Source organism: Syngnathus typhle, linkage group LG2 (genome assembly GCF_033458585.1).
Source record: "Syngnathus typhle isolate RoL2023-S1 ecotype Sweden linkage group LG2, RoL_Styp_1.0, whole genome shotgun sequence".
In the NCBI taxonomy this organism is placed as follows: domain Eukaryota; kingdom Metazoa; phylum Chordata; class Actinopteri; order Syngnathiformes; family Syngnathidae; genus Syngnathus; species Syngnathus typhle.
The window spans coordinates 26,079,902-26,094,267 of record NC_083739.1 but is presented as its reverse complement, the minus strand read 5'-3'; the positions used below and the strand labels follow the sequence as shown (position 1 = coordinate 26,094,267).

Below are 14,366 nucleotides of genomic sequence, written 5' to 3'. Positions count from 1 at the left end.
TGTATTTAAATCCTGTCTGCCCCTCGCTCACCGTCGGATCATTGCATGTGTTACTGTCATGATGTCTGTTTGGTTTCTGTTCCTGTCTTTGGTAATGTCACCCTGTCTTTTTGTTCCACGTCTTTGTCGGTCAGTCCTGTTGTTGGTTTTGTTGTACCATGATTTTCTTAAAAAATAAAATAAAATTAAAAAATTTTTTTACCCATGTATTATGCGCACCCCAGATTTTAGGACAATAAATTAGTTAAATTTTGCGCATTATACACAGAAAAAAACGTTAGTTTATTTGTTTATTATTTATTTGTAATATTCCCGAGATGAGTGCTTGCATTTTTCTCGTGAAAACTTTCCGTTTTCGCAAAATTCGCAAATTTACGACACATTTTTCCCCATTCATTCTTAATTCCTAACTCAACATTTCACATTTACGTCGTTTCAGTTTGACATTCACATCATTCAGCACATTCAAAACACATTCGGAAAGATTCTCGACATTCACAAAATTACCAAATTCAAAGATTTCACGTTTTCACGTTTAAAATTTTGACAAAATTTCAACTCTTCATCTTTGGCCTACCTATTCCACAACTTCAAAAATTCCAAATTTTCAAATTGGAAATTCAACCAAATTCTCCAAAATTTCGTTTTTCTACTGTGACTTCTACATTTTTAAACCGATTCAACCCATTCCAACTTTCAACTGTTCATCTTTTTTCTACCTATTCCACAACTTCCCACTTTTCAAATTTGAAATTCAACCAAATTCTCCAAAGTTTCATTTTTCTACTCTAATGTCTACATTTTTCAACCAATTCAACCCATTCCAACTTTCAACTGTTCATCTTTTGCCTACTTATTCCACAACTTCTCACCTACCAAAAATTCCAAATTTTCAAATTTGAAATTCAACCAAATTCTCCAAAATTTCATTTATGGTCGAAAACAGGGAATGTGGGTTTGAAGAACCAGAGTGGATGATGCCAGAGTAATAAGATGAGCGGGCTTTGTTAAAGGCTGATTTATAATGGTGCATGAGGTCTTTGTAAGCAAGGGCATGGACTGTGAGGCTGGTTTTCTTGCATAATCGTTCTAGCTGTTTATGTTGTTTCTTAAGTTTATGGAGTTCTGGGTTGAACCAGGGTGCTGAGTGAGTAAAAGTGACTGTTTTGGTTTTGAGAGGGACCACTGTGTTGAGGGAGGTAGACAGAATGTTGTTGTAAGTGTTGACGAGGTCCATGGGCGTTGGGTTTTCAGGGTGGGTGAGGCCGGAAAGTGTGTTTGATATGCAGGTGGAGAGAGTGTCTGGGCAGATGGACTTGAGGTTGTGAAAGATGATTGTGCGTTTTGTTTTGGTTCATGTGTGGGGGTGTCAATATCAAATAAGATGGCTAAGTGGTCAGATATGGTGAGGTCGGAGCTAGAAATGTTGTGGATGTGGAGGTCAGTGAAATAGACCAGGTCTAGGGTGTGTCCGTGCTTGTGGATAGGGAAGGTGATGTGTTGAGTGAAGCCGGAGCAGTTAAAGAAATGTAGGAAGTCCATAGAATGTTTACAGTCTGGAGAATCGATGTGCAGGTTGAAATCACCAAGAAGCAGGAAAGATGATGACACTGAGAAAAGTGCAGTGATAAATTCTGAGAGGTTAGATGAGAAAGATGGGTTTGGTTCGGGGGGGGGGGGGGGTGTAAATAATAACAGTGATGAGGGGTTTTGTTCCTGGAAGTTTGAAAGCCAGATGCTCGAATAACGGGGCAGAGGGGAGGGACAGTGCACGGGGTTTGAGGTTTTTATTGAAAATAGCAGCGATGCCACCCCTTTTGCCCTTAGTGCGTGGGCTGTCCAGATAAGAGTATCATGTAGGGGTGGTTTGATTGAGTGAGAAATAGTCCAGAGGTTTTTGCAATGTTTCGTTTAATCAATCAAGTTCAATCAAGTTTGTTGTCTAATGAATTCGTTTAGGATGAGTGTTATGTGTTAAATAGTCTGTGTCTCTGCTATCTTGTGCCGAAGCGTTTTCCTCGTGTTCACTGAAGTGTCCATAGCTCTCGTAGCCTAGCCTAGCCTAGCCTAGCCTAGCATTCGCCTCACTTCACCTCACAGTGAGAACCTTTTTGTTGTTACTTTTTTCTCATTGTTTGTTTGCACTTTGCGAAGAACTCCATCTTTTGAAGCACCTTTTGTTTGAACTTTTGCAGCCCCATTGTTTTTCCCTTAGTTTGAGGTGTTTTGCTTTTTACTTTATTTAATAAATTGCTGCCTTGACGGCAATCCATCTCTGAGTCCTCCCTTTATTAAGTTGTGTCAGTGATTAGGATTTAGTGTTGTATGCAATTGCCCCTCCTTTCTGGAACAGATAACAGTGAAGCAGTCCCAGATTTATACTGTGGATAATAAAGTTGAGTGATTCATGTATCTAATTTTGTAAGGTTAGCATTTTGCTACCTTCACCCACAGTGAGAAATATTTGCCACTGTTGGAATAATTTAAGTGAAGCCTTTGCCTGCCAGACCTGGAGGCCTTGTCTTTACGAGTTTATGACTTTCCTTTTATCTAGGTTTTCCTCTTTAGTGACAGGGATGTATTTTGATCCCTGTCAGCCATATGTATCCTTCCTGTCCTTATGCTGTCTGTGTGTTTTTGTTCCTGTAAGAGGCCTTCACTTACAATGAGCAGAGCTTATTTGCATAGGCGAAATGTTCTTACTTGGTTCAAAGAAACTTCCTTCCTTTTAGTTAACTGTAGGTTTGGTTCATAGATTGTTGTTGATCAGAACTGTTTTTCTTTGTTAAGTGTTATATACAGTTTGAAGTAGTTGCATAAAAGTTATCCCGTATTTACTCAATGTTTGTTTAAGGAACTGCATACCAGTTACCTCACGTTTGCTTAATGGGTGTTGAAGTGTTTAGGACATACTCATTATTATTGTGTGTTAATTTACCAAGTAGATACAATTAGCAAAGGTTCAGTTGCATTGTTCCACAGGAAAGCGGCAATCAACATGATCACAGTCGAGGACGAGTCAGCCAACCATGGGGGAAGACAGCTGGTTGAGGAAAGAGGACAAACTCTGCGGGGGTCACGGGCCGACAATGAAGTGCTAATTCACACCACATTACATTCCTTAGCTAATCAGCGTTGCTACAACCACAATCTCCCCTCCCTTTAGTGTAGCAATGTCTCTGTAACCAGGGCAACCAAAACATTAAAAAGAGGAGCACGTGGAGTAAGGACTCCACCAACACCGCATCACTAGCAAAGAAAGCCCAGCGCCGCCTGTACTTCCTGCGGAAACTCAGGCGAGCGAGCGCTCCTCCGGCCGTCATGACTGCATTTTACCGCGGCACCATTGAGAGCGTCCTCTCCAGCTGTATTGCTGTTTGGGGTGGCGGCTGCACTGACTACAACTTGAAGGCCCTGCAGCGCATAGTGAACACTGCTGGTAAGATTGCTGGTGCTTCGCTCCCCTCCTTGAAGGACATTTACACCTCCCATCTCACCCGCAAGGCGACCACGATTGTGAGTGATGCGAGTCACCCCGCTCACTCTTTGTTCGAGCTTCTGCCCTCTGGGAAGAGGTACAGAAGCCTGCGCTCCCGCACCACCAGACTCTCAAACAGCTTCATACTCCAGGCTGTTAGGATCCTGAACTCGCTCCCCCGTTCTGCGTAGCGTCCTGTACTTTTACTGTCTGTACTGTCTGTATGCACACTGGCTCTTATTTGTTGTGTTATCTGTTTATTTATTATTTATTATTACTCTTATTATTTATTGTTTGTGCCTTTTTGTTTATGATGTTTTTTTACTTTTGCGCTATGCTTGCTGGCTCCGTTTTGCTCCTCTTATTTATTGTGTTATCTGTTTATTTATTATTTATTCATCACTCTTACTATTGATTGTTTGATTTTTTGCCTTCTTGTTTTTATATTGTGTCGCGTACTTGTATGTCTATCGTGTTGTGTGTCTCGTCACCGTGGGATAGAGAAAAACGTAATTTCGGTCTCTTTGTGTGTTGTGACGTGGAGAGATTGACAATAAAGCTGACTTTGACTTTGAATTGATGTATATTGTAACTGAGGTTCCTTTTTCTATCGTTCTCCTTGCGAGTAAACCTGTTCTGGTTGTCTTCTCCTCTTTCTTCCAGCGTGTGGTTTCATGTCTGAAGTTACTTAGACCTGACAGCCACTCAGTGGCTTTAATTGCGAATCTAATTGTCTTGTTACAATGTTCTGGGCTTTCTAGTGTTAGCACACCCCACCAAAAAGGATATATGCTCTTGATAATCTTGATAATAAAACAATAATCTGGCCTTCGCTAACTCTGAATGAAAGGCAGGAAAAATAATCAAATCCAGTGTGATTATCAGTATGCAGGCACCATTACCCACATCCCACCACACTCACTCTGTGTTGATGAGGATGTCCTGGTTTTTGGGTTCAAGCACACACTTGCAGATGAGTTCCTGAGTGACAGGGATGGCCACGTTGTTGGAGACACACAAGTCCGATAGGTAGTCCAAAAAACTGTAGACAGAATAAGTGCAATTACGCTCTCTCTCACACTAACTGCTGTGCTGCGATGGCGTGCCTACCGGGGCTCACGGTTCTTTCGGACAAGGTTAACAAAGGTCTCCACTTCGGTCTTGGTGATATGCTTCTCCAGCAGCTTGCGGTTGTTATGCAATAGTGCGGTGATTGTGTCCTCTGCCAGGATGTCATAGCCGATCTGACCCTGCATCAGGCCAAACTGCTTGGCGATGTACTCCTGGAAAAAAAATACAATACAACTTCATTTACATAGTGCTTCACAACAGCTGCAGCTGTAACAAAACAACAGAAATAGATCAAATATCAGCCAATCGTCCCCACGGGGGTCGCGGGCGTGCTGGAGCCTACCCCAGCAGTCATTGGGCAGTAGGCGGAAATTACGTAGTTCAGAAGTGAGTGGAGAAAGCGGCCTTGACATGGACGTCTGCAGTAACTGGGTATCTATTGATCGCTTGAAACCTGTCTACCTCGAGAGGGATCAACCTGTGCCGTTAACCGCAAATAGCCCGCTGAAGGACCAAGGACTCTTTAACAGGGGAGTGATTGTAGCAGCACCAAACAGTCCACACCTAATTTGTTCCTCTACACGGGGATGTCCAAACTACGGCCCGCGGGTTTGGCCCGCAAGATGTTTTGTCAAGAGAAGAGAATATGGCCCGCCCTTCAACTTTTGCCTGTGTATTGCACTTTTTAATTTTAACATCAGCGGGCGCTACTGTTCTACTACTACTGTTGATCAAGGCAGCTGCTCCACTGAAAAGGACAAAGTAGACAAAGAAGAATTTACCGCAAGATACTAAACATGGCAGAACCAAAGATGTGAAAGTTAGAATGTGAGCATCACTGCTCCCACTGAATGCAATGCCTTTCCCAATTTAGGTGAGTAAAATATATTCCAAAGTACAATAAGCATCTATGTGCACGTACACATGCAACATATCAAATTTGGCCGCCACTTGTGTTTTTCTTTTTAACACACAGAGTACACATCACTGTGCACAGTGGACACACAAAGCAGGGCTGTGGACTCTGTCATTTTTGCCGGACTCGGACTCGGTGCTGATTTTGACCGAGTCCGACAATAAAAAAAATACGTTCAATTTTATTTTCATCATGCTGCTGAGAATGCACGTAGGAATACTGTGTGTACATGTTTAATATATCCGTACAATATACCGTTTTTTTCCGTGTATAATGCGCCCCCATGTATAATACACACCCTAAAAATGGCATGTTGATGCTGGAAAAAAGCCTGTACCCATGTATAATACGCACCCAATTTTTTATTTATTTTTATTTTTTTATTTTTTTTTAAGTCCCAATGATCGTCACACACGCATCTGGGTGTGGTGAAATTTGTCCCCTGCATTTGACCCATCCCCGTGTGATTTTGATCCATCCCCTGGGGGAGAGGGGAGAGGGGAGCAGTGAGCAGCAGCGGCGCCGCACTCGGGAATCATTTAGTTTAGTTTATTGTTTAGCACATATTATTATAGCAATAACAGTGCAAGGAGGGAGACGAAGCCTAGGGCTTGTAAAGAGCTCCGCTCCGATACAAACAAAGTGCAAAAACAAACAAAGCAAACAAAGTGCTGTGTCGTCAAATGTCATTCAAGTGTTTAAAAAATATATATACATATATATATATACACACATATACATATATATATATATATATATATATATATATATATATATATACATACATACACATACATATACATACATACACACATACACATATACACACACACATACACCTACACACATATATACACACACACACCTACATATATATATATGGCTGGATAGCTCAGTACGATAGTCGCCAGACTATCAACCAGCGGGACCCGGGTTCGAGACCTGGTCGGGGCGGAGCCATACCATCATCCAGTGTGGGTCACAGATGCCAAGACAAATGGGAACCCAAATTCCAGGTCACAGGGGTGTCAACATCAACTGCCCAAGAAATTGGGTACACAGCCCCAAGAGGATATGCAAGCCTGAATAAGACAGCAACTGACCTGAAAGATAAGATCATGCGTCGAATGAACAGCGGCCAACTCCGACGCCAACTACAAAGGCTAAGTTAATACCAGAAAGTCTGTTTGAAGATCTGAATGTAGCACTGAGAGCAATCCCTACAACCACCATCACTGAAACCAATGAGTTGTTATACACTTCAGCAACAGTGATCCTGGAGATGCTTGGTTACAAGAGCAATATCAAGCATGAGATACAAGACTAAGAGGCTAACATCAAGACAGTGCGGAGAGACGTGAGCCAACTATCAGAGATCCAGAAAGGTGCAATGAAGAAACCAGCACCGAAGTAGTACAGCCAGATGCACGTACCTGAAGCACTGGAGACTGCCAGTCCTAGTCGCCTAAAGAGATACACAAGAGAATAAACAGGCTCTTCACAACCCAACCAGGAAAAGTGTACTCTCAATGGCAGGGTAACAACAGCAGAACAGACCCACCAAGGCTGGAGACTGAGCAATACTGGAAGGGCATATGGGAGAAGGACACATCACACAACAGTGAGGCACAATGGCTAGTCTCTCTAAGAGAAGACCACAGCAACCACCCTGAGCAGAACCCAGTTACCATCACTGTGGCAGACATCCAAGAGAGAGTCTCAGGAATGAAGAACTGGACAGCACCCGGGCCAGATATGATCCATGCCTACTGGATTAAGAAGCTCACTGCACTCCATGAGCGCCTAGCAGAACAAATGAACCAGCTACTAAAAGTTGGAACTCACCTCGAATGGTTAACTGAAGGACGCACAATCCTGATCCTGAAGGATCCCACAAAGGGTACAGTCCCATCCAACTATCGGCCAATAACCTGTCTCCCTACAACATGGAAGATCATGTCAGGCATCATAGCGGCTAAGATAAGTGTACAATACATGAGCACAACACAGAAAGGCATAGGCAACAATACCAGAGGAGCCAAACACCAGCTGCTGGTTGACGGAACAGTCGCCCGAGACTGCAAGACTCGACACACCTGTGCACTGCCTGGATTGATTACAAGAAAGCCTACGACTCCATGCCACACTCATGGATCACTGAATGCTTGGAACTGTACAACATCAACAGGAACCTGAGAGCTTTCATTGCAAACTCGATGGGACTGTGGAAAACAACCCTTGAGGCCAATTACAAGCCAATTGCACAAGTCTCCATCAAATGTGGCATATACCAAGGATATGCTCTGTCCCCACTGCTGTTCTGCATAGGTCTGAACCCCCTCAGCCAAATAATCAACAAGACTGGCTACGGATACCGACTCAAAAATGGGGCCACCATCAGTCACCTCCTATACATGGATGACATAAAGTTGTATGCCAAGAGCGAGCGAGACATCGATTCACTGATCCACACAACCAGGATCTACAGCACAGACATTGGAATGTCATTCGGACTAGAGAAGTGCGGTCGCATGGTGACAAAGAGAGGGAAGGTAGTCCATACAGAAGGGGTCTCACTCCCAGAAGGAACAATAACAGACATTGAGGACAGCTACAAGTACCTTGGTATCCAACAAGCAAATGGCAACCTCGATGAAGCCACAAGGAAAGGAGCCACAGCCAAATACCTACAACGAGTAAGGCAAGTCCTCAGAAGTCAGCTAAATGGCATGAACAAGATCCGGGCAATAAACAGCTACGCCCTGCCAGTCATCAGATACCCTGCAGGAATAATAAGCTGGCCAAAGGAAGAGACGCAGACCACAGATGTCAAGACACGGAAGCTCCTAACCATGCACGGAGGGTTCCACCCTAAGTCCAGCACCCTGAGACTGTACACTAGCCGTAAAGAAGGAGGCCGAGGACTACTGAGTGTGAGAGCCACTGTTCGGGATGAAACAGCCAAGATCCATGAGTACATCAAGGAAAAGGCCCGAACGGATGACGTGCTCAGTGAATGTCTCAGACAATGGCAAACAGAGGAAGAGTGGCTAGAGACACCATCATGGGAGGACAAACCCCTACATGGGATGTACCATCGGCAGATAAGTGAAGTGGCTGGAAAAAGCTGGACTGAAGGACAGCACAGAGGCACTCATCATGGCTGCACAGGAACAAAAATTTACATAAACAATAACGAAAGTTGCTAGCACCAAATTCTTAGGAGTTATAGTAGACAAACAATTAAACTGGACTGAACACATTGATTTGGTTTGCAAAAGATCTATGAAAATGCTAGGTATTTTACGAAAAGTTTGTCCCTTGGTCCATCCTTGGTCCAGACACCATCTGGACACCAGAGCAATAGAGCAATAGAGGCCAAGATCTACCACACCAGACAAGACCCAAGGTGTAGGCTGTGCAAAGAGGCCCCTGAGACAGTCCAGCACATAACAGCAGGGTGTAAGATGCTAGCAGGGAAAGCATACATGGAACGTCATAACCAAGTGGCTGGCATAGTGTACAGGAACATCTGTGCAGAGTATGGACTGGAAGCCCCAAGTTCAAAGTGGGAAGCACCCCCTAAGGTGGCAGAGAACGGGCGAGCCAAGATCCTGTGGGACTTCCAGATCCAGACTGACAAGATGGTGATGGCGAACCAACCGGACATTGTGGTGGTGGACAAACAGCAGAAGAAGGCCGTTGTAGTGGATGTAGCAATACCAAGCGATGGCAACATCAGGAAAAAAGAACTTGAGAAGCTAGAGAAATACCAGGGCCTCAAAGAAGAGCTTGAGAAGGCCTGGAAAGTGAAGGCCTCGGTGGTGCCCGTGGTCATTGGGGCACTTGGGGCAGTGACCCCCAAACTGGAGGAGTGGCTACAGCAGATTCCAGGAACAACATCAGACATCTCAGTCCAGAAGAGTGCAGTGCTAGGAACAGCCAAAATACTGCGCAGAACCCTCAAGCTCCCAGGCCTCTGGTAGAGGACCCGAGCTTGGAGTGGGAGACCATCCGCGGAGGGTGAGAGGAAAAATTTATACATACACACATACACCTACACATACATACATACACAAGTAAATAAACAAAAGCATAACAAGCTATATATTAATTCGTCATATTTATACATGCATACATACTACGAAATGCGAAATGTGTATGTATACATACATAAACAAATACACTATACAAAATGAGAAACAAGACAACAAAATAGTCACATAGCGATGTTGAAACAATCAAAGAGACACCAAGTAGGAATAGCTTAGAGGGGACAGAAGAAACTGCAAGCATAGAATAACAAAAAAAAGGAAGAATCAGAGTATAAATTGTGGTTTAAGTTGATGTTCTTAGTATGAATCAGCTTAGTGCGGTGGAGTAATTATGGACTGTTAGGATCATTAGTAGAGAAGGTGGTATTTCAGCTGCTTTCTAAAAGCAGCCTGTGAAGATATGGATCGGATATGGATTGGTAGCTCATTCCAGAGTGAGGGCCCTCTAAAGGAGATATTATATTGATGGCGTGATGTTCGACAGGAAGGTGGGTGGAGATTGTCCCTCTGTCTTGTTGGATAAGAATGAAGATCAGATACAAATGTGAAGAGATTATAAAAGGTGGCTGGAAGACAATGTTTCCTATATATATATTTATGGATGAGTAGACAGGTTTGATGAATGTTTACTTAATCAATTGGCAATAGTGAATAATTTTTAAACAGCGGTGCCGTTGGTTCATATCTATTCGAGAAAGAGATCATTCTTAGGAACTTCTTTTGTATGATGAGTAATTTGTTGAGGTATGTTGGATATGTGGCTGCCCAGACTGTGTTGCAGTAATTGAGAAAAGGAAACAGGAAGCTATAATACAGAGTGAGATGAGCAGAAGGATGGACCAAGGGACAAACTTTTCGTAAAATACCTAGCATTTTCATAGATCTTTTGCAAACCAAATCAATGTGTTCAGACCAGTTTAATTGTTTGTCTACTATAACTCCTAAGAATTTGGTGCTAGCAACTTTCATTATTGTTTATGTAAATTTTGGTCTGTTCATTGGGGTAAGATTTATTTATATTGCAGAAGATCATGAAGTTACATTTTTTTATATTGAGTGACAACTTATTTATTTTAAACCATTTTGTAACAGCGTGCAATTCAGTATTCACACTTGCAATGAGGAAATTAAAATCATTGTGGGTGGCAATAAGATTAGTATCGTCCGCAAATAACAAAGGGAGAAAAATTGAACAAGACATGGAAAAATCATTTATGTACACCAAAAATAATAGAGGACCCAATATTGAGCCCTGCGGGACCCCAGATAGTATTTTTGATCTGTTGGAAGTACAACCATTTATATATACATATTGTTCTCTGTTAGAGAGATTGTTTGTGAACCATTTCAGGGCAGAATTGTTCACTCCATATCTCTCTAGCTTAGCGATAAGGATCTTATGGTCGACGGTATCAAATGCTTTACTTAAATCTAGGAAGACACCAAGAGCGAAATTCTTATTGTCAAGAGCTGTTGAGATGTGGTTGACAAGCTGAAGCAGTGCATGCTCAGTAGAGATTTTTTTGCGGAAACCATATTGATGTTTATAGAGAATATTGTTTGTTTCTAGGTGCTTTGCCAATCTTGAATAAACCATTTTTTCTAGAATCTTGGAAAAGCATGGAAGAATGGATATAGGTAGATAATTACCATATTCATTTGTCTCACCAGCTTTGAAAATAGGAATGACTTTCGCAATTTTTAGTTCTTGGGGTACAATGCCAAACTTTAAAGATAAGGAGAAAATGTGTGTCAGTGGAATTTTTATTGAATGAATGATTTTCTTAATAAGTATGCTTCTGATCTCGTCATGGCCAGGGGCCGTGTTTTTCAAGCTCATGACGATGCTGTAAACTTCCTCAACACTAAGAGGGTCAAGAATAGAGAGTGAAGGAAACTGCCCTGTAATTAGGCAACAGGGGCTTGTATCAGAGGTTGAGAAGCTAGATGCCAAAGTAGCGCCAACATTTACAAAGAAATCATTGAAACCATTAGAAATATCTATTGGGTTAGAATGGGCTCCATTCTTCCCCAACATCTCACTTGGGGTAGATGTTTTAGGTTTTTTACGATGTAATAAATGGTTGATAAGATTCCATGTTGTTTTGATGTCACCAGAGGCTTGTGTAAATTTATCAGCATAGTAAGTTTGTTTGGTTTTCCTTAATAATACTGTAAAATTATTTTTATATTTCTTGTATGTTTCTATATTTATAGGGGTGGGATTTGCAATAGATTTTCTATATAGTTTATTCTTTTTACGTGAGGATTTTTTAAGTTCATCCGTTATCCAAGGTTTCCCCTTAGAGTTAATTTTACAACTAGAAATTAAAGGAAATGAGGACTCTAATGCATTTGTGAGTATTGTTTGAAAGGAGTGATAGGCTTTGTTGACATCTTGCAACAGAATAACCTCATTCCATGATACAGAACTGATGATAGATACAAAGGATACCATGTTTTCCTCAGTAAATTTACGGAATTTCATTTGATCACCAATATGACCTTTGATTCTCGGCCCACTATCACTGTGGATGAAATGGAAGACAGGAAGATGATCAGATACATCACAGATCAACAGGCCAGATGTTATCTTGTAGTCTAGAGAATTAAATAAAATGTTGTCAATGAGAGTGGCCGTTGAGCTTGTGATCCTGGAGGGTTTGTTAATAAGAGGGAAAAAGTTACTGGAATATAATATATTAAGGAAGTCTGCTGTATGTGACTGCTTAGTTTCAAGCAAATTAATATTATAGTCACCAAGTAGGCCACTTTAAAAAAAATGTTTTTTTTAATTTTCTTTTCTTTCTTTTTTTTTTTTTTTTAAAGTCCCAATGATCGTCACACACGCAGGGATGCAATGGGTCCCATTTTTATAGTCTTTGGTATGGTCTTAACTAGGCTGGATGTAAAAATTTTGTTGGCGTTGATTTCTCCGACTGCCCGTAAAGGCACCACCGCGATCCGTGCGGACATGTGAAAAAGGCGTGCGGACGTGAAAAAGGCAGTTCTGTATGGGAGAGACGTTGAAGAGGAATAAAAACACCCTTGGAAACCAAAACTTGCCCCTCGTCGTGACTCGGAGCCGCAACAAATGTTTCGGATTTGTGTAGGGTACATTGTGACAGCAAACGAGCAGGTGATCGAGCAAGCGTCTGATACGAGAGCATTGCGGTCGTATGGAGCGTGTTTGAAGTGAACAGCAGAGACGAAAGGAACAAGGCAAAGTGTTGTGAAATAAAACATTACCTGTAATACGCCTTTTGTTATTTGCTGATTGAAACTGCTAATTAAACTGTGAATTGAAACTAGTAGGAAGAAAACAACTCTCGCTCTTTATATAGCTGACGGATCCATAGTGCGCATGCGCAGTCATACTGCTTCCGTATGACGTCCGGTCCGCGATGGAGATTAAAAAACAAACAATAAAAACAACACACCATCAAGGATTGCACCATCGCATCAAACGATGTGTCGTCAATTATGAATTTTACTGACTAAGTGTGTTGGGCAGGATGGCTGAATGCGATGCGCGATTGACAACAAACAAGAAGAAAGGTGATTTCAAGTTTTATTTCGAGGGAGATTTGTCATGTCTCGTCCCCAGTTTTGCTATGTGTCTAGGTTGCCATAGTTTCTGTTCGCGTCGCCCCTCTCTTCCACCATCGTACCTGTGCCGAAGAAACCCGCTCCGTCCTGCTTCAATGACTACCGCCCCATGGCACTTACGCCCATCATCATGAAGTGCTTTGAGCGGCTTGTCATGGAGCACATCCGATCCGTTCTCCCCCCCACCATTGACCCCTTCCAGTTTGCGTACCGAGCCAAACGGTCCTCTGAGGATGCCATCTGCTCTGCCCTCCACTCGGCCCTCACCCACCTGGAGAGAAGGGACTCGTATGTGAGATTGCTGTTTGTGGACTTCAGTTCTGCCTTCAACACCATTGTGCCACAACGCCTCATCAGCAAACTTGACACGCTGGGCCTCAGTACATACCTCTGCAACTGGCTACTGGACTTCCTCTATCAGAGGCCACAGGTAGTACGTGTTGGCGACAAAATCTCCGCCAGCATCACGCTGAGCACGGGGGCCCCCAAAGGCTGTGTGCTCAGTCCGCTGCTCTTCACTCTCCTGACGCATGACTGCACTGCAACCTACAGCGACAACCGTATAGTGAAGTTTGCTGACGACACGACTCTGGTGGGTCTCATCACCAAGGGAGACGAGACTCAATACAGGCTGGAGGTTGACCTTCTGACCACGTGGTGCAGGGACAACAACCTCCTGCTGAACGTCGACAAGACCAAGGAGATTGTTGTGGACTTCCGGAAGGGTCACACCCAACACCTGCCGCTGACCATCGACGGTGCTGTGGTGGAGAGAGTGAGCAGCGCCAAGTTCCTGGGGGTGCACATCAGTGAGGATCTCTCCTGGTCCACCAACACCGCATCACTGACAAAGAAAGCCCAGCGCCGCCTGTACTTCCTGCGGAAACTCAGGCGAGCGAGCGCCCCTCCAGCCGTCATGACTACATTTTACTGCGGCACCATTGAGAGCGTCCTCTCCAGCTGTATTGCTGTTTGGGGTGGCGGCTGCACTGACTACAACTTGAAGGCCCTGCAGCGCATAGTGAACACGGCTGGTAAGATTATTGGTGCTTTGCTCCCCTCCTTGAAGGACATTTACACCTCCCATCTCACCCGCAAGGCGACCACGATTGTGAGTGATGTGAGTCACCCCGCTCACTCTTTGTTCGAGCTTCTGCCCTCTGGGAAGAGGTACAGAAGCCTGCGCTCCCGCACCACCAGACTCTCAAACAGCTTCATACTCCAGGCAGTCAGGATC

General features: G+C 43.3%; 1 protein-coding gene across 2 annotated transcripts in view; it reads right to left on the bottom strand.

The window, feature by feature from the left end:
* The window catches only part of itpr3 (inositol 1,4,5-trisphosphate receptor, type 3), a 534,890-nt gene that overhangs the window by 300,901 nt on the left and 219,623 nt on the right, over positions 1-14,366 (bottom strand). For both annotated transcript variants that reach the window (XM_061272597.1, XM_061272598.1), the window contains exons 16-17: positions 4,589-4,761; positions 4,401-4,520 (exon numbers count right to left, since the gene is read on the bottom strand). In XM_061272597.1, the coding sequence (XP_061128581.1) occupies positions 4,401-4,520; positions 4,589-4,761 (293 nt within the window). The remainder of the gene's footprint in view (positions 1-4,400; positions 4,521-4,588; positions 4,762-14,366) is intronic.